Below are 25,331 nucleotides of genomic sequence, written 5' to 3'. Positions count from 1 at the left end.
CTGCACCCCAACCCCCTGCCCCAGGTTCAGCCCAGAGGCTCCCTTCACACTGTGAACTCTTCGGCCCTAGCCCAGAGCCCATACTCGCTCCTGAACCCTAACCCCCTGCCCCAGCCTGGTGAAAGTGAGTGAAGGTGGAGGAGAGCGAGCGACCAGGGGAGGGGAGAGACTGGACTGAGTGCGGCAGGGCTTTGGGGAAGAGGTGGGGTAGATCCTGAGTTGCCCTTAGATTCAAAAAGTGGTCTTAGGCATAAAAAGGTTGGAGACCACTGCATTAGAAGCTAATACATTACTTGTGTTAATGCATTAATACAATATATGGCCTACTTCTTTGGTTTGGACCAAAGGCTCTTTTTTTTTTGCTTGAAGATTTTGAGGCTGAAGCCAAAATATACCATATTCTCATTTTCCTACAGATTTAACACAAGAAGAGAGCACTCTAACTTGGTAACAACTTCATGGCAATTGGAGATTAAATCTGGAATTTTCTGAATCCTGATAAGAGCATCATAGGCAGAACTGCCTTCTACATTCCTTTTGTTTTCACTCCCTTATCTGTCCCAGATATTGGAGCCAGATAACTTGCTGGTCAGTTACAGATATGTTATGGTAGCATATCACAGACTGAAGAATTTGATGAGTATCAGACAAAATAGAGCTGGTATTCAAAAAAAAGAAAGTAAGTAGAGCTGGAAAAAATTTGGAATTTCCACTCCATGAGAAACGGACATTACAAAAATTTCCTTTTATCCCAAATCAGATTGAAAAGTCAAAATGTTTCATTTCCAACAAAGACAAATCGCTTTGTTTTGATTATAAATTACATTTATATAAAAGTCAAAATGATAAAGTCGAAACAAAATACTTAATAATTTTGGTGAAAATTTTGATGAAAATCAATACGTTCCTGAGAAGTATTTCAACTGTATCAAATCAGCATTTTCTGATGGAAAAACTACTCAATTAGAAAATTTTCGGCTAGCTCTAGAAAGAAGTCTATTGTGAGAAAAATTCTACACAATAAAAAAGTCACCTTAAATGCACGATCAAATACAAGTGAACTACCCTAGCTCAGAACACAGAATGTACTGTACTGCAGTGTTCTGCCACACGCACTCTGGGATTGGAACACATGTAACAATATGCAGTTTAAATTTCAGATTTAGAATATCAGTTGCCGAGAAAGGATATTTTAAGATAACATTTTGCCAAGATGCCTCTAGAAAGGACTAATTTACACAAGTAACACACAGCAGGTAAACCAAGATCTCACAGTCCTGTGTTAATCATGTTATCATATGCCAGCCTTGCAAAATGGACGTGGCAATTTCCCAATCAAGACACAAGATCTACTTGCTTGCCATCGCCAAGCTGTGGTTGATAATGATAATGGAAAAAAACTAATATACTCTCCTAGAAAAAAAAATTGTGGGAAGTACTTTACAAGACTGTTCTTCACACAGTATGAAGTTCTTTGTAGACAAACAGAGGATTTCCATCCTTCATGTAAGAAAAATATTGATACAACCCACATTTACACAGATTCTCCTACTAGAAATACTGTTTTAAGAATGGAACACAAGTCTAAAATAATACAACTTTTACACCACGCTTATATGCAAGATTTTTCTACAATATAAACCACACAGTTAAGTAAATCAGTTTGAAGTAAACAAAATTATGCTACATATGAAAACATCAGTTGCACATCAGTTTCTGTAGTACATTTTACAAGTGCACAGTAGCGTATGTTATATTAATAGCTATTTAGCACACTAATAGAACTTTAAAAAAAACAAACATACCGCCTTCAAAAAACTAACTTTTTCTTAAAACCAAAGAGAGACTTGTAAAATACACACAAAAATTAAACCACACTGTAGCAAGCAGCAATTTGTTTTATCACATACTTAGGAGTCGAAGGACCTCGTGGCCATGTTCCATCTTCATTTTTTTGTTCTATCACTAGTACCTATCAGAAAAAGTAAGAATAAAGAGAAAAACTATAATATAGCAACAGATTTCCCTTAGCTGAGATGATTCCAAGCTACTGCACCTTTCAATGGGCTTGCTGATTTGGTGACTGAAGGACCGAGATGAAGAATGATTAGGGTACCAGTCTGGGACTCAGGAATCCCAGGTTTTATTCTTCCACAGACTTCCTATGTAAATTTGGGCAAGGCACTTAATCTTTTAGTGCCCCATCACTTCTGAAGCTAGGCACTGGTTCACTAATCTGGATTTGATAATTTGAACGTTGCTAATCACCTCTCTTGTCAAAGGAGGAAGTACCCCATCTATAAAATAGGGATGACAGCATCTCAAAACCTCACAGGATATTGTGAAGACAAATACATTGGACAAAGTGAGGATACTACATGTAAGTATAGCTGTGATTATGTCACGTAGGTGACGGATTCTGTGACTTCCAGAGACATCTGCGACATTTTCCACTTCAGCCCTGGGGCAGTGGGGGCTGGAGCTATCAGCCGACAGTGGCTCCCCTGCAGCTCCTAGCTGCCATGGGCGGTGGAAGGACCCCGGAGCGGTCAGCTGCAGCGGGTGCTGGACCCACTTCCCCCATCCCACAGCAGGGCTTGGGCTCTTATTCTCTCCCCTCCCGCCACCCCATTTTGTCAGTTATTCTTTGTGAAAGTCAGGGACAGGTCATGGGCTTCCATTAATTTTTGTTTATTGCTTGTGACCTGTCCCTGACTTAGTAAAAATAACTGTGACAAAATCTTAACCTTATATATAAGTATCAAAGGCATATATATAGTTTGCCACCTCAATCTCTGGTTTAGTTTATCCTATATACTTTTAGGATTTTTGAATGAAATCTCACATTCATTCTAATTCTTTGTTTAATTACTGATAAAAAGGATTAGTCTAATGGGTCTATGTAAAATCAACGTGTCTGTATTGTAGAATAGTTGTTTTAAGAAGCATTTAACCTTGCAGAGAGTACAATTATAGACAATAGTTTTTCTTTTTGCTGCATTGACATGGTTTAGACCACATCCATTAGTTCAACTGATCTTTAAGTCTCTTGACTAACTCCATTTCTCTATGGAGGCGTACATGTGAGAGAAACACACACACTATCAACTAATGACAGTTTTTATTCAAATTGTTATTGGTATGAATGAAAATCAGCTTCAGATGGACAGAGTTATTCAATTCCTAGCTGAAACAGGTTAGTGTTTCTTGGCATTGTTAAATAGCTACAGCACTTCGCCAGAGAAGTGGCTGCAGGAAGTTTTACACATATACGCTGAGGTGAAACTGCATGATTACACATAACATATATTCAATTTTTAAATAACTTATTAATAATTTCCTGTTCTAAACCATGTTTTCAATTTGCACATAGAGAAACTGAAAATTCTTAGAGGGTTTTTTTCCCCCAGGGGGAGGGGGGAAAGAATGGGAGAAAAGACAGAAAAGACGGTTACTCACCGTAGTAACTGTTGTTCTTCGAGATGTGTTGCTCCTATCCATTCTAGTTAGGTGTGCGCGCCGCGCGTGCACGGCTCTCCGGAACTTTTTTACCCTAGCAACTCCGGCGGGCCGGCTGGGCGCCCCCTGGAGTGGCGCCGCTATGGCACTGAATATATACCCCAGCCGGCCCGTCCGCTCCTCAGTTCCTTCTTGCCGGCTACTCCGACAGTGGGGAAGGAGGGCGGGTCTGGAATGGATAGGAGCAACACATCTCGAAGAACAACAGTTACTACGGTGAGTAACCGTCTTTTCTTCTTCGAGTGATTGCTCCTATGCATTCCAGTTAGGTGATTCCCAAGCCTTACCTAGGCGGTGGGGTCGGAGTGAGACGTGGCGGAGTGTAAAACCGCTGAGCCGAAGGCTGCGTCGTCTCGAGACTGTTGCACCAACGCGTAGTGGGAGGTGAAGGTGTGGACCGAAGACCAGGTGGCCGCTCGACAGATGTCCTGGATGGGGACATGGGCCAGGAAGGCGGCGGACGAGGCGTGCGCTCTCGTGGAGTGAGCGGTGAAGCGGCATGGTGGCACGCGAGCCAGCTCGTAGCAGGTCCGGATACACGCTGTGACCCAGGAGGAGATCCGTTGGGAGGAGATCGGCTCGCCTTTCATGCGGTCAGCCACCGCAACGAACAGCTGGGGCGAACGCCGGAAGGGCTTCGTCCGCTCGATGTAAAAGCGAGCGCCCTGCGGACGTCGAGGGTGTGCAGCTGTTGCTCCCGAGGCGAGGTATGCGGCTTCGGGAAGAACACCGGGAGGAAGATCTCCTGGTTGAGGTGGAAGGCTGACACCACCTTTGGGAGGAAGGCCGGGTGCGGTCGAAGCTGCACCTTGTCCCCGTGGAAAACGGTGTATGGCGGACTAACCATCAGAGCGCGTAGCTCAGAGACTCGTCTCGCTGATGTAATGGCGACGAGGAAGGCCGTCTTCCAGGAGAGGTAGAGCAGGGAGCACGTGGCTAAGGGCTCGAAAGGAGGACCCATCAGCTTGGCCAGCACGAGGTTCAAATCCCAGGTCGGGGCAGGACGCCGCACCGGCGGATACAAGCGGTCCAGGCCTTTAAGGAAGCGGGAAACCATCTGGTTAGAGAAGATGGACCGACCTTCCACGGATGGACGAAAGGCGGACACTGCTGCCAGGTGAACTCTCAAGGAGGAGACCGCAAGACCTTGCTCCTTAAGGTACCAGAGGTAGTCCAGGATGGTAGGGACAGGGACCACGAACGGATTGAGGCCTCGCTGGTCACACCAGAGCGCGAACCGCTTCCATTTCGCCAGATAGGTGGAGCGAGTGGAAGGCTTTCTGCTCTCTAGGAGGACTTGCTGAACTGCCACTGAACAGTCCCTCTCTGCGTGGGTCAACCACTCAGGTACCAAGCTGTAAGATGGAGGGACTGGAGGCTCGGATGGCGGAGTCTGCCGAAGTCCTGAGTAATGAGGTCCGGCCACAACGGGAGGGGGATGGGATCCCGAACGGAGAGCTCGAGCAGCAGGGAGTACCAATGCTGCCTCGGCCAGGCCGGAGCTACGAGAATGACGGAAGCTCTGTCCCTCCGAAGCTTCTGTAATACTCGATGGACGAGTGGGAACGGAGGGAAGGCATAGAGGTGGTGATCCTTCCAGGAATACAGGAAGGCGTCCGACAGGGATCCCGGCGCGTGACCCCGGAACGAGCAGAACCGGTGGCACTTCCTGTTCGCCTTGGATGCGAATAGGTCTACTTGGGGAAACCCCCACCTGCGGAAGATTGTGAGCACGACGTCGGGACGGAGAGACCACTCGTGGGAGAAGAAAGACCTGCTGAGATGGTCGGCCAGCGTGTTCTGCACTCCCGGAAGAAAGGACGCTTCTAGGTGAATGGAGTGGGTCACGCAGAAGTCCCACAGGAGCATCACTTCCTTGCAGAGGAGGGAAGAGCGGGCTCCGCCCTGCTTGTTCACGTAGAACATTGCTGATGTATTGTCCGTGAACACTGTCACACAGCGGCCTTGCAGGTGGGTGCAGAAGGTGCGACAAGCCAGACGGATCGCTCGCAGCTCGCGGACATTGATGTGCAGAGTGAGCTCCTGGGGCGACCACAGGCCTTGGGTGTGAAGATCGCCCAGGTGAGCTCCCCAACCGAGCGCCGAGGCATCCATGGTCAGAGTGGCGGACGGGCGAGGATGGAATGGAACTCCCGCACAGACAATCTCCGGGTCCAGCCACCATGTGAGGGACTCGAGTGTTGGCCTGGAGACTGTGACCACCATATCGATGGGATCTCGATGCAGCCAGTACACCGACGCGAGCCAAATCTGGAATGGGCGGAGATGAAGCTGCGCGTACACGGTGACGTACGTGCATGATGCCATGTGGCCCAGGAGGCGGAGGCAGGAGCGCACCGTCGTGGTCGGGAAGGAGAAGAGGTCCCGGATGAGGGAGACCATCGTCTGATGTCGAGATCGCGGTAGGCAAGCCCGGGCCAGCGAGGAGTCGAGGACCGCTCCAATGAACTCTACCCGCTGCGACGGGATCAAGGTGGACTTCTCGGTGTTGATGAGAAGACCAAGCCGTCGGAAGAGGGACAGTATGTCTGTCAACTGGCCCATCACCAGTTGTTGAGACTGTCCGCGAACTAGCCAGTCGTCGAGATACAGGTAGACATGTATCTGACGACGGCGGAGGGCTGCGGCAACCACTGCCATGCACTTGGTAAACACCCTCGGTGCGGTGGATAGGCCGAATGGCAACACTGCGAACTGGTAGTGTGCGTTGTTCACCACGAAACGTAGGTAACGTCGATGGGGAGGGTAGATCGCGACATGGAAGTACGCGTCCTTCATGTCGAGGGCGGCAAACCAGTCTCCCAGATCCAGAGAGGGAATGATGGTCCCCAGGGTGACCATGCGAAACTTGGGCTTGAGCAGGTACTTGTTCAGCTCGCGAAGGTCCAGGATAGGACGTAGCCCTCCTTTCGCTTTGGGGATGAGAAAATAACGGGAATAGAATCCCCTGCCCCGCCTGTCTTGAGGCACTGCCTCTATGGCACCCACGCTCAACAGAGTCTGGACCTCTTGTAGGAGGAATTGCTCGTGAGAGGGGTCCCTGAAGAGGGACAGGTAGGGTGGGTGGGAAGGGGGGGGCGAAACAAACTGAAGGCGGTATCCCGACTGGATTGTTTGAAGCACCCAGTTGTCCGTTGTTAACTGGGACCACGCCGAAAAGAAATGGGAAAGGCGGTTGTAAAATAAAGGGGAAGGATCCGGTAGGGAGAGTGATGGGCCGTCCTCGAGCGTCCCATCAAAAGGCCTGCTTGGCCCCCTGAGGGGCCTTGGAAGAGGCCTGGCCCTGGGTACGCCTATTGCCGGAAGGACGACGGCGGTTTGTGGTCGGTCGCCGGCTATTGTACGGCCGATAGCGTTGCTGGTAGAAGGGCCGGGAGGGTTGCTGCCGGAAGGACCTGCGCTGAGTTGCCGGCGTGTGCATCCCTAGGGTGCGGATGGCAACGTGACCGTCCTTTAGGGTCTGGATCCGGGAATCCGTCTTTTCGGAGAAGAGACCCTGCCCGTCAAACGGCAGGTCCTGCAGTGTGTATTGGACCTCCGGCGGCAGGGTGGAGGACTGCAGCCAGGCGATGTGCCGCATCGTCACACTGGAGGCTAAGGTCCGAGCTCCGGAGTCCGCAGCGTCGAGGGCGGCCGTGATGGAGGACCTAGATGATCTCCTTCCCTCGTCCAACATCGCCGCGAACTCTTGGCGGGAGGCTGTTGGCAGGAGCTCCGTAAATTTCGCCAGGGACGCCATGATGTCGAAGACGTACCTGGCGAGGAGGACCATCTGATTGGCGATACGCATCTGCAGTCCGCCAGCAGAATAGACCTTGCGGCCTAGCAGGTCCATACACCGCGCATCCTTCGATTTGGGCGCAGGGGCAGGTTGGCCGTGCCTCTCCCTGTCGTTGACCGACTGCACGACCAACGAGTCCGGGGTCGGGTGAGTATATAGATACTCATAGCCCGTGGGAGGGACAGAGTATTTGCGCTCAACCCCACGGGCCGTAGGAGGGACGGACGCAGGCGTCTGCCAGAGTGTGGTGGCATTCTTTTGAATCGTCCGCACGAATGGCAATGCGACGCGCACTGGAACCTCTGCCCCAACGACATTCGTTATGGGGTCCTCGTCCTCCTGGACCTCCGCCACCGGTAGAGCCATAGCCGTCGCCACGCGGCGAAGTAGGTCCTGGTGCGCCTTCAAGTCTATGGGCGGAGGCTCCTTGGTCGACGCTCCGGCCACCGCCTCGTCAGGTGAGGACGAGGAGGATACGCCCTGGATGACCGCCTCCGACGATGGATCCGCTGCCTGCTCGTCAGGAGAGCCGGGCTGCGCATGCCCCTGGGGTTCAGGCGGTATGGATCCCGCGCCTGGTGGCGAAGGGGCCGGTCGGCTGATTGTCGCCTCTGGTACCCTGCGCTCGGACGCCGGGGCTCTCGGGGGGAATGGCACCCCCTGAGCCTCATACTGGGCCCAGGGAACCCAGAAGCCCCACGGCTGTGCCCCTTGAGGATGGCCCTGCGGGGTGGGCGGCAGGTGGCCGTAGCCTTCTGTCCCGGAAGCGACCGACACGGGGCGGGATGGCCATGGAGGTGCCGAGGTGCTGACGGAGTGCGCCGCCGAATAAGGCAGTCTGTCCCCGGACGGCAGCGAAGATCGATGCTGGTCCGCTCGGTACCGGGATGGCGACCGGGAGCGACGTCCGTCACGGTGCCGGGAGCTCGACCGGTGCCGGGAGCTCGACCTGGATCCGGATCTGCGGTGCCGGGAGCGGCCGCGTGAGTCGCGGTGCCGGGAACGGTGCCGGGACGGAGACCTCCGCCGGTGCCGACGCGATGGCGACCTGGACCTGGTGCGACGCCGGGAGTGCGACCGGTACCGCGATGACGAGCGGTACCGGGACTGCGACCGACGTCTCGACGGCGATCGGTACCGCGATGGCGAGCGGTGCCGAGATCGCGAGCAACGGGACGGAGATCTGCCATGGGATCGGGAACGTGACCGGGACCGGGTGTGCCGTCCATGTCGTCTGTCCAGAGAGGGCGGCCGGGTCATTCTGGCCGGCTTTCCCGCCGACACGACAGCCCGCACCGGTGGTGCCGGGGGCCGGAGGCTCGGTGCCTCTATGAGCTGAATCAGCTCATGCGCCGAAGAGAATGTCTCCAGCGTCGAAGGCAGCCGGGGCTCAACCACGGTCGGTACCAGGGAGCGTGGCGGTGCCGGACTCGACGGGCCTTGCGGCGCCGGAGTCAAAGGCCCGGTGCACGACTTGTGCATGGCCACCGCGGGGGCCGCAGGTGGCGCAATCGTTTTCGCCGAGTCCTCAGCGCGGGCCTTAGCAAGCGCCTTCGCCAGCTTATGTCTTTTTGAAGGCGAGAGCGAGCGGTGCCGGGTCTTCGTAGCCGCCTTCTGAGGCTGTGGGGCCGCGGTGCCTGAGCGGCTTGGTGCCGCCGGTGCGCTCTGCACCGAGGAAGCTCGCGGTGCCGGCGCGGACGGTGCCGGGGGCTGGAGCGACGCTTCCATCAGGAGCTGCTTTAAGCGGATATCCCGCTCTTTCCGAGTTCGCGGTTTGAAGGTGGAACAGAGCGAACACTTATCTGTTCTATGTCCTTCGCCCAGGCAACGGAGGCAGGCGTCGTGCGGGTCTCCGACAGGCATAGGCCTCTGGCACGATGAGCAGGGCTTAAAGCCCGGTGCTTTGGGCATGAGCCCGCACCGAGGGAGGCAAAGGGGGAAAACCCCCCTTTTAACCTTATCTAAACACTATCTAACTAACAAAACTGTAAAAACTAATCACTAAACTAACTATGTACAAACAAGTAGCGAGAGCTAGGGTTGTGGAGGACAGAGAGCACTCCACAGTTCCAACTGGCCGTCACGGGCGGTAAGAAGGAACTGAGGAGCGGACGGGCCGGCTGGGGTATATATTCAGCGCCATAGCGGCGCCACTCCAGGGGGCGCCCAGCCGGCCCGCCGGAGTTGCTAGGGTAAAAAAGTTCCGGAGAGCCGTGCACGCGCGGCGCGCAGACCTAACTGGAATGCATAGGAGCAATCACTCGAAGAAGAAGAACCAAAAAACAGAATAAGGCAGTGTTCTGAGGACCAGCTTCATTCTAGCAAATGCTGAGATTTATCTTTGGATAAAGGCTTCAATAAGATAACCTTCCGATTTTGCCAATATTACTCCATCACTAGCTCTCAGAAGCTACTAAAATAAAGCAGTAAGAAAAAATAAAACCCTATGAGACAGTGTGAATATCTACACTGCAATGTAAGCCCAGGGTTTGAATTTGGGCTCAAGCCTAACCTCCCTTCCATCTACACACCAATCATGGTAATCCAAAGCTCAGACCCAGGGTCCTAGGACCCCACAGAGGTGGTGGGTCTGAGCCTGAGTCATGCCCAGATTAGGCTTCAAACCTTATTGCTTTGCAGTGTCCACACATCCCTGCTGGACTTCTACTCTGCAAATCCCCCCAAATATCCCACAATCTGACTTTCTTTGTCCTCTGGACAGTCAAGTTTTCCCCCAGTACACCACAAACACAGGGCTGGAGTGGTCACATTTTGGCCACTAGGAAGTCTGAGATATGGGTGGTTGGACTCAGGCCCACATAATGTAATGCAGAAGCTGTAGTTCCCGGTTGGGACACAGGGTATGTCAATTCCTACCCTCGGATCAGAAATGAGATGCTCAAGCCCTAGTTTAACAAACCCAGGATCAGTTAACTAGAGTTCTGCTAACTCTGGGGCTTACACTGCAGAACAGACACACCCATAGGGTTCAGGTGGACACTGATTTTTTTAAGGGAATAAAAAATAAAGCCTCACCTTCAGAACCAATTCATCAAATCAGAATATTATCTACTCATTCCCCAGTCCCTCCACAAGTTTGGGATAAGAGGGAGGGGATAACTGAAAACTCCTGGAAATTCCAAGATAGCAGTTTTAACAGGAAAACTAAAGATTTAATGTGTTAATGTGGGGACTGTTCACCCAGTGATTAACATGGTTCAGCTGCAAGCATAGGCAGAGACATCTAGCACAGTTTCAGAAACTAGAGTTAAAATCCACTACTGAACACTATCCAACTACACTTGCAGCTAAACAGTGCACAGCACCATATGTTAGTAATGGTTCTTTTTTCTAGTGAATAACAGGCCAGACACTTTGGAAAATGTCCTACTGAAATAAAGAGAGGCAGCTTGCAGCTCACACCTCAAAGGTGAATCCTTTGTGACTGCAGAGGGAAGTCCTGTAGCTGGAACCAGTGTGGTTCAAATGTGGCTATGCTGAATTGGGAAAGACGCATGAATTGTACAAGTTCATATATGGCTCCCCTTCACGCAATGAAACTCCACTCTGGTAGGGCACACAGAGTGCTGCTGGGAAGCAGGAAGTTGGAAGAGGGAGCAAGACAAACGATCAGCCGTTATTTGGATTCACCAGCCATATTTTAAGAGTGGGGAAAGCTACTTAAACCCTGAAGCTAGAGTAGCAGCTACAAAGCTGCACTATTGCTAAATAGCCTGAGGTAGATTCCAGGGTTTTAAGGACAGAAGGGATCATTCTGATCATGAGCTCCTATAAAATTTAATTCAGTAATTCCTAAATCAAGCCCATAAAATTTCGAACTGAGCTACAGAATCTCTTTTAGAAATACATCCAATCTTGATTTAAGACATCAAGTGATGGAGAATTCACCACATTCCTTGTGGAGTTTCAATGATTACTCTTGCCTTATTTCTGATCCAAATTTGTACATCTTTAACTTCCAGCCATTTGAACTTGTTATAAAACTTGTGTACAAGATTAAAGAGGCTTCTACAGTCAGAAATATCCCCACGCAGGTACTTTAGTTCATGATCCGGTCATCTCTTAACCTTCTCATTGTTAAACTAAATACACTGATTTTAAGTCTCTCACTGTAATATAGATTTTCCAGGCTTGAATCATACTTGCAACTCTTTTCTAAATATTTTCCAATTTTTCCAACATTCTTTTTGAAGAGTGTACACCAGAAATAGAGATGATAGGGTTCATTCCCCCTACTAGAATCTGAGGTGCTCTCCACAGCTAAGGTTGCATGCTAGGACCAAGATTTGGATCTTAGGAACTTCTAATGTATTTCAGGCTGTGTTTACTGCTTCAAGTTGACAGCACTGCATCAGATTACATTTAGTTCACAACTGGAAAGTCAACTCTGAATAAGAGTTAAAAACACTTATTTAAAGAAAAAGCTTAATTTCTGCAGAACCCCCCACATAGTAGGGGATTTTTTAAAAAATCTGGTAATTTAATTAGTCAAGCTCTATATTTTGAACATGAATTCTCTGTGTGTGTGTGGGGGGGGGGGGGAGGGAAGAAGGCAAAAATCACTACCTTTAAAAAAGGGGAAGATCTATTGATCACAGGAATAACTGTCAATGGGGAAATTTATTAAATTTAAGAAAAAATGTATACGTAGGAAAACCAAAATTGTATTATACAATACCTGTCCCTGGTATAAACCAGCATCCTGTATGGTACTGTCTGGTTTATTCAGTGGTTCAAATGTATTACTCATGTATTTGTTCCACAATCTGGTCTCTCTTTCATTTGGAATACTGAAGATTTTTCTTATCTCTTTTTCAATTGTATCTGGATTGAGAGGAGAAACATTAAATTAGAAGTATCAAATCACATTATAATCGCACACATATTATTGAGGATACAGTGGGAACAGCTGAACGTGTATCTGGTGCAGTGGTGGGAGGCTGCTAGTTGGAGCTGCTGCTACATCCTAGGGTCCTGCCAAGAGGGGCCAGTTCAATCCCTCCTTGACTTTCCTTTCACTGCATTATGCTCTAGAGAAGCACTTCAAATGTACTCAGGTGCTGGTTGACTGATGGATCAATGACTGCAGCAGCATCTAAGAAGCCATCTACTCACTGGAAGAGAATGCAGTGGATATGGGGGAGAAGGGAAATTAAAAGGAGGAGTGATTGCAAGGCCCAAGCAACTGCTGCTGATTTTGCTATCACTATCTTATTATAATTCCCTCCAATATATACATAAAACTTATTTAATATGCACACTACCAGAAAACAAGTGAAGAGTAATTTCTAGAAATGATGTACATGTATATGCTGAGTTTGGACAGTAAGAGGAAGCCTTAGCATTTTAGAAAGTACAAGGGCTTACCAGCTCCTATTTCTACTTGCCAAAAAGTACATTGTTACTGTAATTTCAACATAATACATATACTTTTTTAAAAACTGAAGAATGGTTTATTATTACTTACTAACAAACATACTTCAATTTCTTTTGCTCTATGCAGCAGTCAAATTTCTGAAGTCAAGGAGTATTTCCCACTATGAATAACATTTTCAAATTCAAGTAGTATTTCTGAACCCATTGCTGATTGTGGTGTTTTGCTCTAAAAAGAGTGATTTACGATGTTGGCAACTTAGCAGCACCAATTTAAAAAACCCACAAAAATTAAGAGATATGTTTAACAATAAAAAGGTAGGCTCAACATAATTCATTTATAGTAATTGCTTACATTTCAAGCCTTCAGACATCAGTATCTGGAGTGAGCAAAAATCAGTTTTCCTAAATACATATGCTTTTAGTTTTATGTAACATACATATCAGCTAGTTTACATTATATGAATCAGCTTCTATATTTTTCATGTTGAAACAATCTTATTTATTGACTACTTCATTCCACCAGGATTTGGACTGTACCTCTTCCATACAAACTCCTTGTATAGTGATTAACATATTTTTAGTATGAAAGTAAAAGTTAAATTAGGCTATTCACATTATCTAACAGTTCTGAGATCCTGGTTTATAGAATCTGTTTATTTAGGGTGACCAGATGTCCCATTTTTAAAGGGACAGTCCTGTATTAAGCCCTCCTGCAGGTGCCCCTACTTTTTCTGGGGCACTGGCCAGGAGGAGCCACGCCCTGCATGTGCCATAGCCCCGCACAGCACTGGCACGCGGAAGCCTCTCCGCCCCTCAGCTAAGCTCTGGAGTGGCGGGGGAGGAGAGGGGAGAGTGATTTTGAGCCTGCTCACGCCCCGACTCTCCAGGTGCCACAGCAGGCCCCGGGCAAGGGCTTAGCACCCTCTTTGCCTGCCCCTGCCTGCCTCCCTGACCTGGGTCCTGCCCCCAGGGAGCACGAGGCTACTCCCCCGGTGAGCCACCTCTCCTGCTGGGTTCACTGAAGCCCCTGCAATCAGGTTCTCTGGGCCGTGGTGCACAATGCACATCCTTAGGGCTTAACACCTTCCTGCCCGCGCTGTAGATGGGGGACAGGAGGAGCTGGGTTACGTTGGTGGCCAGCAGCAGCCTGGAGATGTTAGCTGCCTTTCTACACTGTTCAGGCAGGAAGGGACAAGCTGCTTCCAGACACAGGGGAGCGGGGCTGGGGGGCACAGTGGGAGAGCCAGGTCATCTCTCTCCCCGTGGCCCCTGGCATGGCTGGAAGCAGCTCCCGGCCCTTCCCTCCTGCACAGTGCCAAAAAGTTGCTGCTGGCCATGTTCTGGTGTGAACCCTGGCAGAAACTGGAGGGGGGGGGGGAGGGCATCTGACTCTGCCTGCCCTCCCCCATGTGTTGCCTTGGGAAGATGCGGCACCTGGTACCAGGAGAGGTAGGTCCTGGGGGCCCAGCCAGGCATGGAGGGTGGAGAGTGCCGGACAGGGAGTGTTGGGTCAGCATGTCACTCTCGTGTCAGAAAGGTATATCACAGTGTGTGTGTCTCCTCTTCCCATGTGAACCCTAAAGCCTTAAAGATAAGAAGGTAAATAAAAAGAATCTATCTATATAGTTTCTTTTTAACAGGGGCTCAGTCAATGATGTTAATTTGAAGGTTTGTACTGCATAGTTCTGATTGATTGCTGTTGAACCTGCTTGAATAAGAGTACTTTTACCCGGTGTCCTGTATTCAATATAGGGAAATATGGTCACCCTATGTTTACTATAACAGGACACTAGGTTTATTTATCAATTTCCTGGATATTTGTTGCATTAACTTTATTTCCATAATTACTTAAAATTAAACTTAGAATTTTGCTCTGGATCCATTTAATTATCAACCAATTTTAAATGGAGGACCCAATTTAGTCAGAAATCTTTGAGATATTCAAACTTTTTATCCTAACAGTCTTTTCTAATCAGAGACTGACCCATTAATTGATGGAGTCTTTCACAAAGAGTATTTTCATTATTTTATGCATCTAATGCAGTATCTGCCAGTATTATGGGCATTGCTGAGCTATTCCTTAGTGACAGCACCATATTTATATTTCCATTACAGCCTCTCCAGGTGAGCTATTATGAGATAGGAAGTCACAATGATCTCCTATGGCAGCACAATAGGTATGCATACCTATGTTAATGGGAAAAGTGTATCTTGCCTGACCACTGCAATACTAGTGTTCCATGACAGTGTAACTGGGGCACTTCAACAAGTATACCTACACAATTAGCTTGATTAACAGACTTTTCTATATTCATTTTTATTTAAAGTGAATTTTTATCCTATGAATTTTGAATCATATTGGGCAAAAAATGTTTTCTTTTAAACGAATTACTAAAATTTGTTTAATATAAAAACAGAATAAAGAACTTACCATATATACTCGCTCATAAGCCGAATTTTTTTTGTAAAAAAAGGGAAGCACCAGAGAAGGGGGTCGGCTTATGAATGGGTATAGAGAGGGAGAGGTGGGACACTGCCCCGCCCCGCAACAGAGGCAGCAAGGAGAGGCAGCACAGCCAGCAGAGACAGAAGGGAAGAGGCGGGGCCAGAGTCTCTCCGCTTCTGGCCACACTGCTCTCCCCTGAGCCTTCAAAGCAGCTGCAGCTCCGGGGCTGGCAGGCTGCAGCCGCGCTGCCCAGTCTGGCCCGCCGGAGCAGGCTGCAACCGCGCCACCCGGTCTGGCCCGCCAGAGCAGCTCCAGCCAGGTCAGAGACAGCCTCCCCTGGCCCTCCCCAAATAAGGTGGGAAGGGATGGGATTGGGGAGAGTGTGGGGGTCCCAGGCTATTGGTGGGGTGATATAGGGGTGGTCAGAGGGGTTACTCCCCTAACTCCCAGCTTCTCCCCCCCCCCCAAACAATGTCCCCACCAGTTGCTGTCCCGGCCCGTCAGGTTTAGCAGCTGGTGCACCGGGACACTTTGTTTATTTAGGTTTACCTCCGTGCCTGCGGATGCTCGAGGTAAACAAACCATCTCAGCCCACCAGCGGCTTATCTTGATGGCCCAGGAGCCAAAGTTTGCTGACCCCTGAATTATAGGGTCGGCTTATGAACGGGTTATAAAAATTTTCCCTTTTTACTTATCCATCTTGGGGGGGGGGGGGAGGTCAGCTTATAAATGAACTGGCTTATGATCGAGGGATAGCTCAGTGGTTTGAGCATTGGCCTGCTAAACCCAAGGTTTTGTGAGTTCAATCCTTGAGGGGGCCACTTAGGGATCTGAGGCAAAAAAATCTGTCTGGGGCTTGGTCCTGCTTTGAGCAGGGGGTTGGAGTAGATGACCTCCTGAGGTCCCTTCCAACCCTGATATCCTATGATATAAAGTACTTACTTTACAGTTATTGTGGTTCAAGGTGTGCAGTTCACATGCATTCCACTCTTGATGGGTATGCACTCCATGCACATAAACATTACATGTCCTTGCACCCACACTCCTACCTGAGGGCATAAAGGGATAGAGCTGGCCCAACCATCCTTCAGTTCCTTCGCCAATACAAATTCTCAGAAGTAGGACCTCATAATATTGGGGAAGGGCCATGGTCATGGAATCCATATGGACAACACATCTCAAAGAACCCGAGTTACTTTAAGATAAGTAACCTTTCTTCTTCAAGTGCCTATCCACATGGATTCCACTCTTGGTGATTAACACATAGTTAGGCTTTTGGTTGGAAGATGGCTAGGAGTCCTACTTAAACAACAAGTGCAGGACAGCCCTCCCAAAAGAAGCATCCAATCCAGAAGCCTCTACCAGAAGTAGGTGTCTTGTAAACATATGGGCTGAGCTCCATATAACTGATCTACCAGATCCAGAAATGTTTTCAAACAGGCAGCAGAGATTGCCTGAGCACTAGTAGTATGAGCTCTAATGTGGTTAGGTGGATCTAACTTGGCTAACTCATAGCATGTTCTTCTACAGCAAAAAACCCCATTTTGATAACCTGAGGATATTTCCTGATGCTTAACAATTTTCAGCAAAGGCCACAAATAGTCTAGGTGTGTTCCTGAATGACTGTGTTCTGTTAAAAAAGCATGATAATGGCATTATTACATCAAGTGTGTGAAATTTTGCTTCCTCTGGGGTTGACTGAGGTTGGGGAAGATGACAGGGGTGAATGATTTGGTTCATATGGAACGCTGAACCACTTTGGGCAGGAACTTGAGATGAGGCCGGAGAGTATACATTGTTCCATGAGGGCCTGAATCTCCCCTTTCCTTTGAGATGATGTAATGGTTACTAAAAAGGCAGTCTTCCTCAAAAGGTAGTAAAGGAAAGAGGTTGCTAAGAGCTCAGAGGGGAGGGAACCATCTACCCTGTTAACACTGTACTAAGGGGTTCCAGAGACAGAGAGCTCCTGAAGTAGGAGAAAAATAAGTATAAGGCTCTTAAGGAATCTAGACACTGTACTGTGAGAAAAATACAGTGTAGCCCTGAATAGTAGAGTGATGTGCAGACATTGTTGATATATGGACCTCTACGGAACTGATAGAAAATCCAGATTATTTCAGGTATAGTAAAATAGTCCAATAATACTGAAATTGTTGTTTTATCAAAGGAGACAACTAGTGCCAAGATACCCAAATAGAAAGACTTCCACTTTGCTTTACTAGTCACTCTAGTTGAGGCTTCCCTACCTTGGAGCAGAATATTCTGAACTTCCAATAAGCAGCTTTCAATGGGCATCATCCAACCAGCATCCAGGCTGTCAATGTAACAAAGCTGGATCTAGATGTAGGATCTCGGTTGTTCTATGATGCTATGTTGAACAGGGGAGGGGAGGTGATCAGGGGCTGGGCTGAGGTTGAACAGATCCAAATATTAAAACTACCTTGCCCAAGGGAGGGCTACCATGATTATCTACTCTGCCTCTTGCCTCGGGACCATCAGTATCATAGGGATCAGTCTACATGTCCAGCGGATAAGAAAGACATCTGACAGAAAGCCCAGACTGGAGCCTCCTCTGGAGCAGAACACTTGGCATTTCTTGTTCTAGTCTGTGGCAAATAGGTCTATTGATGGATAGCCCTACTTGCAAAAGTCTAACACTGTTTTCTTGACAGGCCACTCATGGGCCTGAAAACTGTCCTGCTGAGGGATCTGCTAGAGAGTTCTGAATGCCTGGCAGATGCAGGGCCAGTGGTGTGACCTAGTAACACCTACACCAACTCGAAAATCAAATAGTTTCTTGACATAGCAAAGATGACTTGGCGCCTCCCCGTCTGCTAACACAATGTTTGTTAATCAGGATCTGGATTGTGTATCCCTGGAGTAGAGACAGAAACACTTTGCATGCTAGACAACGGCTCTGAGCTCTACAATGTTTATATGTAGATAAGCTTTGTGCAGGGGCCACAGGCCCAAGTCTGAAGATGATCTAGATGAGCTCATCACTCCAGAGTGGAGGTGTGTCACCAGAGTCTTGATAGGTAGAGGTGCAGAGAAGGGTCAAATGTTGCATACTTGAAGAGTGCATTTCCAATTAAATGAAATGAAAAGCAGTTCTTGCAGGACTGTGACCATCATATGTCTATGCAGAGTCTGCTGGATAGATGCACTGATTTCATCCATCCTTGCATGAAGTATAGGTGAAGTCTGGCAAACTGTGTCAGGTAGGCGCATAAGGCCATGGGTCCCAAGAGTCTGAGGTATATTCTCACTTATGTCCTTAGGTAAGCTTGATCTTGGTTGAGGAGGTTCACTATTGTTTGGAATCTTTCTTGTAGAAAATAAACTTTTGCTGATATGGAATCTAATGTAGCTCCTATGAACACTATGTTTTGATTCTGAGTAAGTATAAGTGCTGATTTTTCTCTGACAACTTTGCGGCCCAGAGTGGAGAAGTGCTTTAAAGGTATTTGAATTGAGTCAGTCACCTTTTGCAGTGATTTTCCTTGGATCAGCCAATTGTCTAGATATGGGTAACCCTGGATTTCCTGTCTCCTTCGATGAGCTGCCACAGCTGGTGAATAATCTTAGGATTGTGTCAAGACTAAAAGACAGAACCCCATACTGGTAGTGAGATACTCCTATTAGGAATCGGAGCTATGTATGGTTAGCCATATGAATGGATATGTGAAAGCAGGCATTGTGCAGGTTGAGATCTGCGAACCAGTCTTGAGGATCTAACAAAAGAATTATGGAGGTCAGAGTCACCAACCTGAAATTGAGACAGACTGATTTGTTGAGAAAAAAGGTCCAGAATGGGGGATGCCAACCCTTTTCTTCTTTGGTAAGAGAAAATAATGGGAATAAAATGCCCTGCACACTGAGGATTCCTCCTCCACTGCTCCAAGTAACAGAAGGGAGCCCACTTCTTGTTTTAAGAGTATTTCCTGAAAAGGAACAGGGAAAAAAGTAAGGAGTAGGAAGAGACTGGAACTGAAAAGATTACCTCTTGTTTACAATCTCCAGGATTCACTGGTCCATCGTGATCACAATCCAGGCTTCTCAAAAATAAAAGAAGCAGTTGCCAAAGGGGTTGAGGCAAAGAATAGAGAAAAAATCCTCAAGAGGTTCTGCCAGCTCTTGACACTGATATCACACCTGCTGCGTAGTTGAAGGCCCAGATGTGCAGCGTGTGAGAAAGATGCTGACGGTCATCATCAGAGAAGGGAAACGGCCTAAAGAAAGTTTGTCACCTTGCTTGTTTCCTTCTTGAGGCTGGAATGTACAGACCCAATGAATGAAGAGTCACCCTAGATACTTTAGTGAATGGAGACCCTCATCTGTTTTAGAACTAAAAGTTCATTGCTCTCAAAGGAAAGGATTTCAGTTGTGGTTTTGACTTCCTTGTGAAGCGAGACAGACTTTCTCATTGCCACCTCTGTGGCCGTAATACATGCCACACTGTCAGACATATCCAAGCACAGACTGCAGGGAAGTACAGGATATCAACTGTCCCTCAGTCATGATGCTTTTAAGGGCTAGTCTACACTTGCAATGCTAAAGCACTGCTGCAGCAGTGCTTTAACGTGCCTTGTGTGGTCGCAGCGCAGCACTGGGAGAGAGCTCTCCCAGCGCTCTAAAAAAAAAAAAAACCACCTCAACTAAGGGCGTAGCTCCCAGTGCTGGGGCACTGTTTACACTGGCACTTTACAGCGCTGCAACTTGCTGCACTGAGGGGGGTGTTTTTTCACACCCCTGAGCAAGAAAGTTGCAGCACTGTTAATTGACAGTGTAGACAAGCCCTTAGTTCCTCTCAGTGTTCCTGTGGTAACTCATTTAAAATCGGAGACAACTTATCCCAGTTCAAGTATAATTATATTTGGAGAGGGCGGCCTCATAATTAGCCACGTGCATCTGGAGGCTGACAGATGAATATACCTTGTGCCTGAAGAGGCTGAACTTCAAGTCCTCCTCTCTGGGTGTGAATTTGGGAGGTGCCTGTTTCAACTTTTCCTGGACAGTGATTACTACAAGCGATCCCATTTCTGGGTGGGAAATAAAAGTATTCAGATCCTTTGGAAAGAACTTAGTGCCTTCTGTGTTGGCTTGCTTTGATGTGGCCAGTATTGGTACCTGTATTGATTGTGGTGTTGATTTTGCAGGCTTTCACAGTTTTTGATGTATTGGAGTGGCAAGCCTGCCAGGAATGGAAGAGTGCAGGATATTTAGAAGCTTGCGAGATTTCTCCTGCACCTCTTCTAGTGGCAAATCCAGTGTGTCCGCCATGTGTTTGATGATGTCTGAAATGCCATAAAATCATCTACTGAGGCAGAAGTAAAGGGATTTACTCCGTCATCAGGAGAGGATGAGGAGATAGCAGTGGAGACCAGCTGTTCTTCCCTTTGCAGACATTGCTCTTCATTGTTTTCCTCCTCCTATCTTTTCATGATCTCAGGCTGCACTAGTTGATCTGGCTGGGATGGTCCATACTGACTCTTTGGAGAAAGGGATTTAACTGTGGAATGGCAGATGGTGCAGATTTGTGTGAATACAGCTGCATACTAGGGCATTCAGCAGGGTAGGTATATGTTCCTTATGAGCTGCAGGTCATTTCCTATTGTCCCTTCTAGAACCCTTCCAGATTCTCATTATGCTTAGGGGTATAAAGAAGGGTGAGTAGTTGGTCACTCCCTACTCTGTCCAGATGGGACTGTGAGGTAGTACACATCCTCCAAGGGAGCGCTGTTTTATTGGGAATGCCCCACTTCTGAGGGGATGAAATCGGTACTGAAAGTATCTCCTTCACCCGCATACCAATAACTCAGAGGTAGGGCTTAGATATCACCATGCTCAATCTCTCAAGACAACATGAGTTGTCCCACTGGACCTACAGTACTGTACATGCACAGACTTTGGAGACAGCAGGTACCGACGCTCTGTGTACCAAAGAACACTGACCAAGGAAACAAACATGGAAGAGGTGGGTACTGAATCTCCAGGTACCAAAACACTTGCTACTAAGGTTGATGCGTAAGAATCTATACTGAGAGAAACCCAGTCCAAAGCTTTAGTGAGTACCACTGATGCTTTCTTACTAGTTGGGACAGGGACACCTGAGCAGCCTTTTTCTCTCTTTTGGCCCTTGGATGGTTGAAATTAAGACAAGCAACCTATGCCCTGTGTCATCTTTGGAGCGGTGCTCCTTTCTGTCCACATCAGAGAGAGTCAGCAGCAGAGGTGGATGACTAGGGCCTCTTAACTGATGTAGCCTGGAGGACGGTGGTGTAGGAACATCCTTCGTTTTGGTGTCTGAGGAAGTTTGCATTACATGCTTGAGGAAGAACAATTTTAGGCGGTTTCTCTAGTTCAGTAGTTCTCAACCAGGGGTACTTGTATCTCTGGGGGTACTCATAGGTCTTCCAGGGGTACATCAACTCATCTAGCTATTTGCCTAGTTTTACAACAGGCTATATAAAAAGCACTAGCAAAGTAAGTACAAAGTAAATTTTCATAGACAATGATCTTTTTACATTGCTCTGTATACTATACACAGAAATGTAAGTACAATATTTATATTTGTATAACTATATTGTAAAAATGAGAAAGTAAGCAATTTTTCAGTAATAGTGTGCTGTGACACTTTTGTATTTTTATGTCTGGTTTTGTAAGTTTTTAAGTGAGGTGAAACTTGGGGGTACACAAGACAAATTAGACTCTTGAAAGGGGCACAGTAGTCTAGAGCTACGGCTCTAGATTTCTCAGTTCTTAGGAGGGGCAGCAATGTATGGAACATTGCTTTGGAATGTGTCTTTCTTCTAGGCAAAACAAGCACCAGGCATGCTCATCATTAAGTAGCACTACTACTTTCCACCAAGGTAATTTCGAACCTCAGGGATTTTTTCTCTGCCACATTGCTAGAGCCTCCATGCAGGGGTTGTCTAGCCTAAAGACTAAAATCTAACTAGAAATACACTGTGTTTGTGTGTATATACACCTCTACCTTGATATAACACTGTCCTTGGGAGCCAAAAAATCTTACCACGTTATAGGTGAAACCGTGTTATATTGAACTTGCTTTGATCCACTGGAGTGCGCAGCCCCCCCCGGAGCACTGCTTTACTGCGTTATATCCAAATTCGTGTTATATCGGGAGGTGTTATATCGAGGTAGCAGGGTATATTACACACACAGCCAACAGCAGGGAACTAACTAAGTAGCAAGAGTAAAACGTACTAGCACAGTGAGCAAAGAAGTGGGCGGACAGTTCAGGGTACCACAGGTGGTAAGAAGGAACTGAGGGATGCATGAGCCCTTGTGCTTGTGCATGTATGAGAACATCTGAGGTGCAGGAATGATCCCAATAGAGACAGCTGTCCAAAAGAATCAGATTCCATGTACATGGGATATACATGTAGCAAGAGTGGAATCTACTTGGAGAATCATTTGAAGAACTACATAAGATGATTTAAAAGTGTTACACAGACATAAATAAGACTGAAGCAATTAACATGCTTTCATGTAGTCTAGTTGTATTTTTCTGATAAAAGCCAGCAATAAAATTGATCAAAAATTGGTTTCACAGATGTTAAAAATGTGACCTACAGCTATCCGTAGATGTCCCTCTGCAATATAGAGGTAGACAAGACCAGATATAGGCTTTATATTACCATAAAGGCTTTATATTACCACATGACCTGTGGGTGAACATTTTTCACAAATCACTCTCTCTCTCTCACCTATCAGTCCTTGTCCTCAAAGAAAACCAGCACACCACTTTCAAAAGTTGAGCCTGGGAACTTGAATTCATAACTTTGCTAGACACTAAAAATCATGGACTGAATAGAGAAACTGGATTTATGTCTCATTACAACAATTTGTCATTTTCTAACCACCCCTCACAGCTTTCCCTCCCCTTCCTTTCCTCCCTATGACTGGAGGGCATTAATAGGCCACTTCACCTTGAACGGTCTCTTGAAATGTGTGTTAGCTACACATGCTAAACAATCTGTTCCACCTTTTATTTGGCTGTGACACACTGAGTTAGTTTCCCAGACATGCAGAAGAACACTGTATGAGCTCAAAAGCTTGTTTCTCTAAAGCTGGTCCTATAAAAGATATCACCTCACCCACCTTGTCACCATAAAAAAAATGCCAGCCTTCCTTTATATATCAAAGAAGAAAAACTGGCATCTTTAGCCAATAATGTTTCAAAAATAATCAATACATTCTCATGCTGGTGTATCTATCCCTCCCATCACCATGACACTATTCATCATCAAGGCCTGGGCCAAAACAAATAAATATGCTGTATCATTCTATAATTTTTACACACTGAAAATTATCAAGCAGCAGCACTGTGGCATCCAATAAAGACAAAAAAATAAAAATGTTTCCATAGTTACTTCAGTTGCTTACTTATCTTATTTAGCAAAATGCCAGATTTCATTTTTTAAAGTAAAAGCTGTTTGTATTATAGTTAAAAACAGCATTTGATGAGTGATCAGATTCTACTTTTGACTCAAACAAACCTGATCTTGTTACAATTTGCAAAAAATGAACTGCTATTATACTTGTAGTTCATCTATTTTTTTCATCCTTGTGAAATTTGTAGATGAAATATATCTAAAACTCAGAATCTAAGCCATACTCTCCAATACCATTAAATGCAGCTATTTACAGTTATAGAATATGGAAAATTGTGCATACCTATCGTATCAGCTTTACTAAATCTTCGTGTCACAACATTGTTCATGTTTCCATTTTCACACAGCTTTAATTCTGTTAGATAGACTTCTACTTTGCAGTGCTTTACAAACATACCCTGTTCAACCACCTGAAAAAAACCCAAAAAACAACAGATCAGTGTCGGCTATGAATCTAAATACATTCAGATACACATACTTACATGTACTTGTTTTTAGAAACCTCTTTAGGAAACTAATAAAAACACAGTGAACATAAAAAGGTACAAATTATATTTAGCCAGTTAGTAATGCCAAATATCAGAAATAAAATGATCGTAGAACATTTTTAGAAAACATTCAGTACCTGAAAAAGTTGAGTTTTCTGACAACTATTTCTTTTTCTGTGAATTGTATATGTACATGTTAATACTAAACATTATATATTTACCTATGATACAGGCGTGCATATAATCAAAATGTACATTAATAAAACTGGAAATTTTTCAGTTTTAAAATCTTTTTAGTCTGAGTTATATCCTTGAAATATTAAAACATTTTTTTACTAGTTCCATATATTAAACCATGACAGTTAACAATTCCTTTTTTTTTTTCTTACTACCAATAAAACTTTAAGAACTACTATAACAATATATTGACAATTCTGGATATTACATAACATAGACTTTTTAAACAAATATCGTACATAAGCAAGAACTGCCAGCCAAGTCATTCATCTATGCTTTGGTAGTGGATATATTAGTTTTTGGCTTCTTCCACGCAAGTTATTTTAAAATTTGTTCTTTACAGGTTTACTTTGCGATATCCACTATCAAACAGTAAAGCAGCTAGGGAAACATGCAAATTAATCAAAGTAAAATCCAGAAAAAATATTCACGGTCACCTCTTAAATATATTTCCTTTTGATCCTTCAAAGTGTAACTGCAGTACTTAGTCATGTAGACTGTTCTGAAAATAGCCATCAGCCTGATATATGATACATCAGACAAATACGGTAAAAAAAGAAGGCACCAAATAATTGCTAGGAGGGATCTGCTTTACCAAACCTGCTTAAGAGCAAGCACTACAGGAAAAATATGCATCAATGAACTATTCACCCAGTGTTTAACAATTAGCCTTGAGCTGTAATGATTACCAACTGGTGTCAGTATTTAACTACAATGCATCTTAACACAAGTTTAAAATCTTATCTACACTGGGGTTTTTATATCTATGCAAGGGCTTCAGTGATGTAGAGTGTGATTTGCTCTGATGCGGCTTACCCTCAGATTAAGGCAACGCTAAAGCATGAGCATAGCATTGCCGGTGCTCTGCTGTTTTATCCAAAAGAGCCACACTAGGCAACATCAAGAACCTAGTATGTTGCTATAATAATCTAAATTTGGGTACATCTCTTCAAAAGGTGAGTGAAGAACATGGCTGCAAAGCATACGGGATAAAAAGAAAAGTAAATAGTCAAATGGGGAGG

At 46.3% G+C, this 25,331-nt stretch overlaps 1 protein-coding gene across 5 annotated transcripts in view; it reads right to left on the bottom strand.

The window, feature by feature from the left end:
- The window catches only part of USP15 (ubiquitin specific peptidase 15), a 154,476-nt gene that overhangs the window by 75,536 nt on the left and 53,609 nt on the right, over positions 1-25,331 (bottom strand). For all 5 annotated transcript variants that reach the window (XM_045032858.1, XM_045032892.1, XM_045032836.1 and 2 more), the window contains exons 4-6: positions 23,868-23,994; positions 12,021-12,166; positions 1,911-1,972 (exon numbers count right to left, since the gene is read on the bottom strand). In XM_045032858.1, the coding sequence (XP_044888793.1) occupies positions 1,911-1,972; positions 12,021-12,166; positions 23,868-23,994 (335 nt within the window). The remainder of the gene's footprint in view (positions 1-1,910; positions 1,973-12,020; positions 12,167-23,867; positions 23,995-25,331) is intronic.

Source organism: Mauremys mutica, chromosome 1 (genome assembly GCF_020497125.1).
Source record: "Mauremys mutica isolate MM-2020 ecotype Southern chromosome 1, ASM2049712v1, whole genome shotgun sequence".
NCBI classification, from domain to species: Eukaryota; Metazoa; Chordata; order Testudines; family Geoemydidae; genus Mauremys; species Mauremys mutica.
This window is presented reverse-complemented; position numbering and strand designations above follow the sequence as displayed.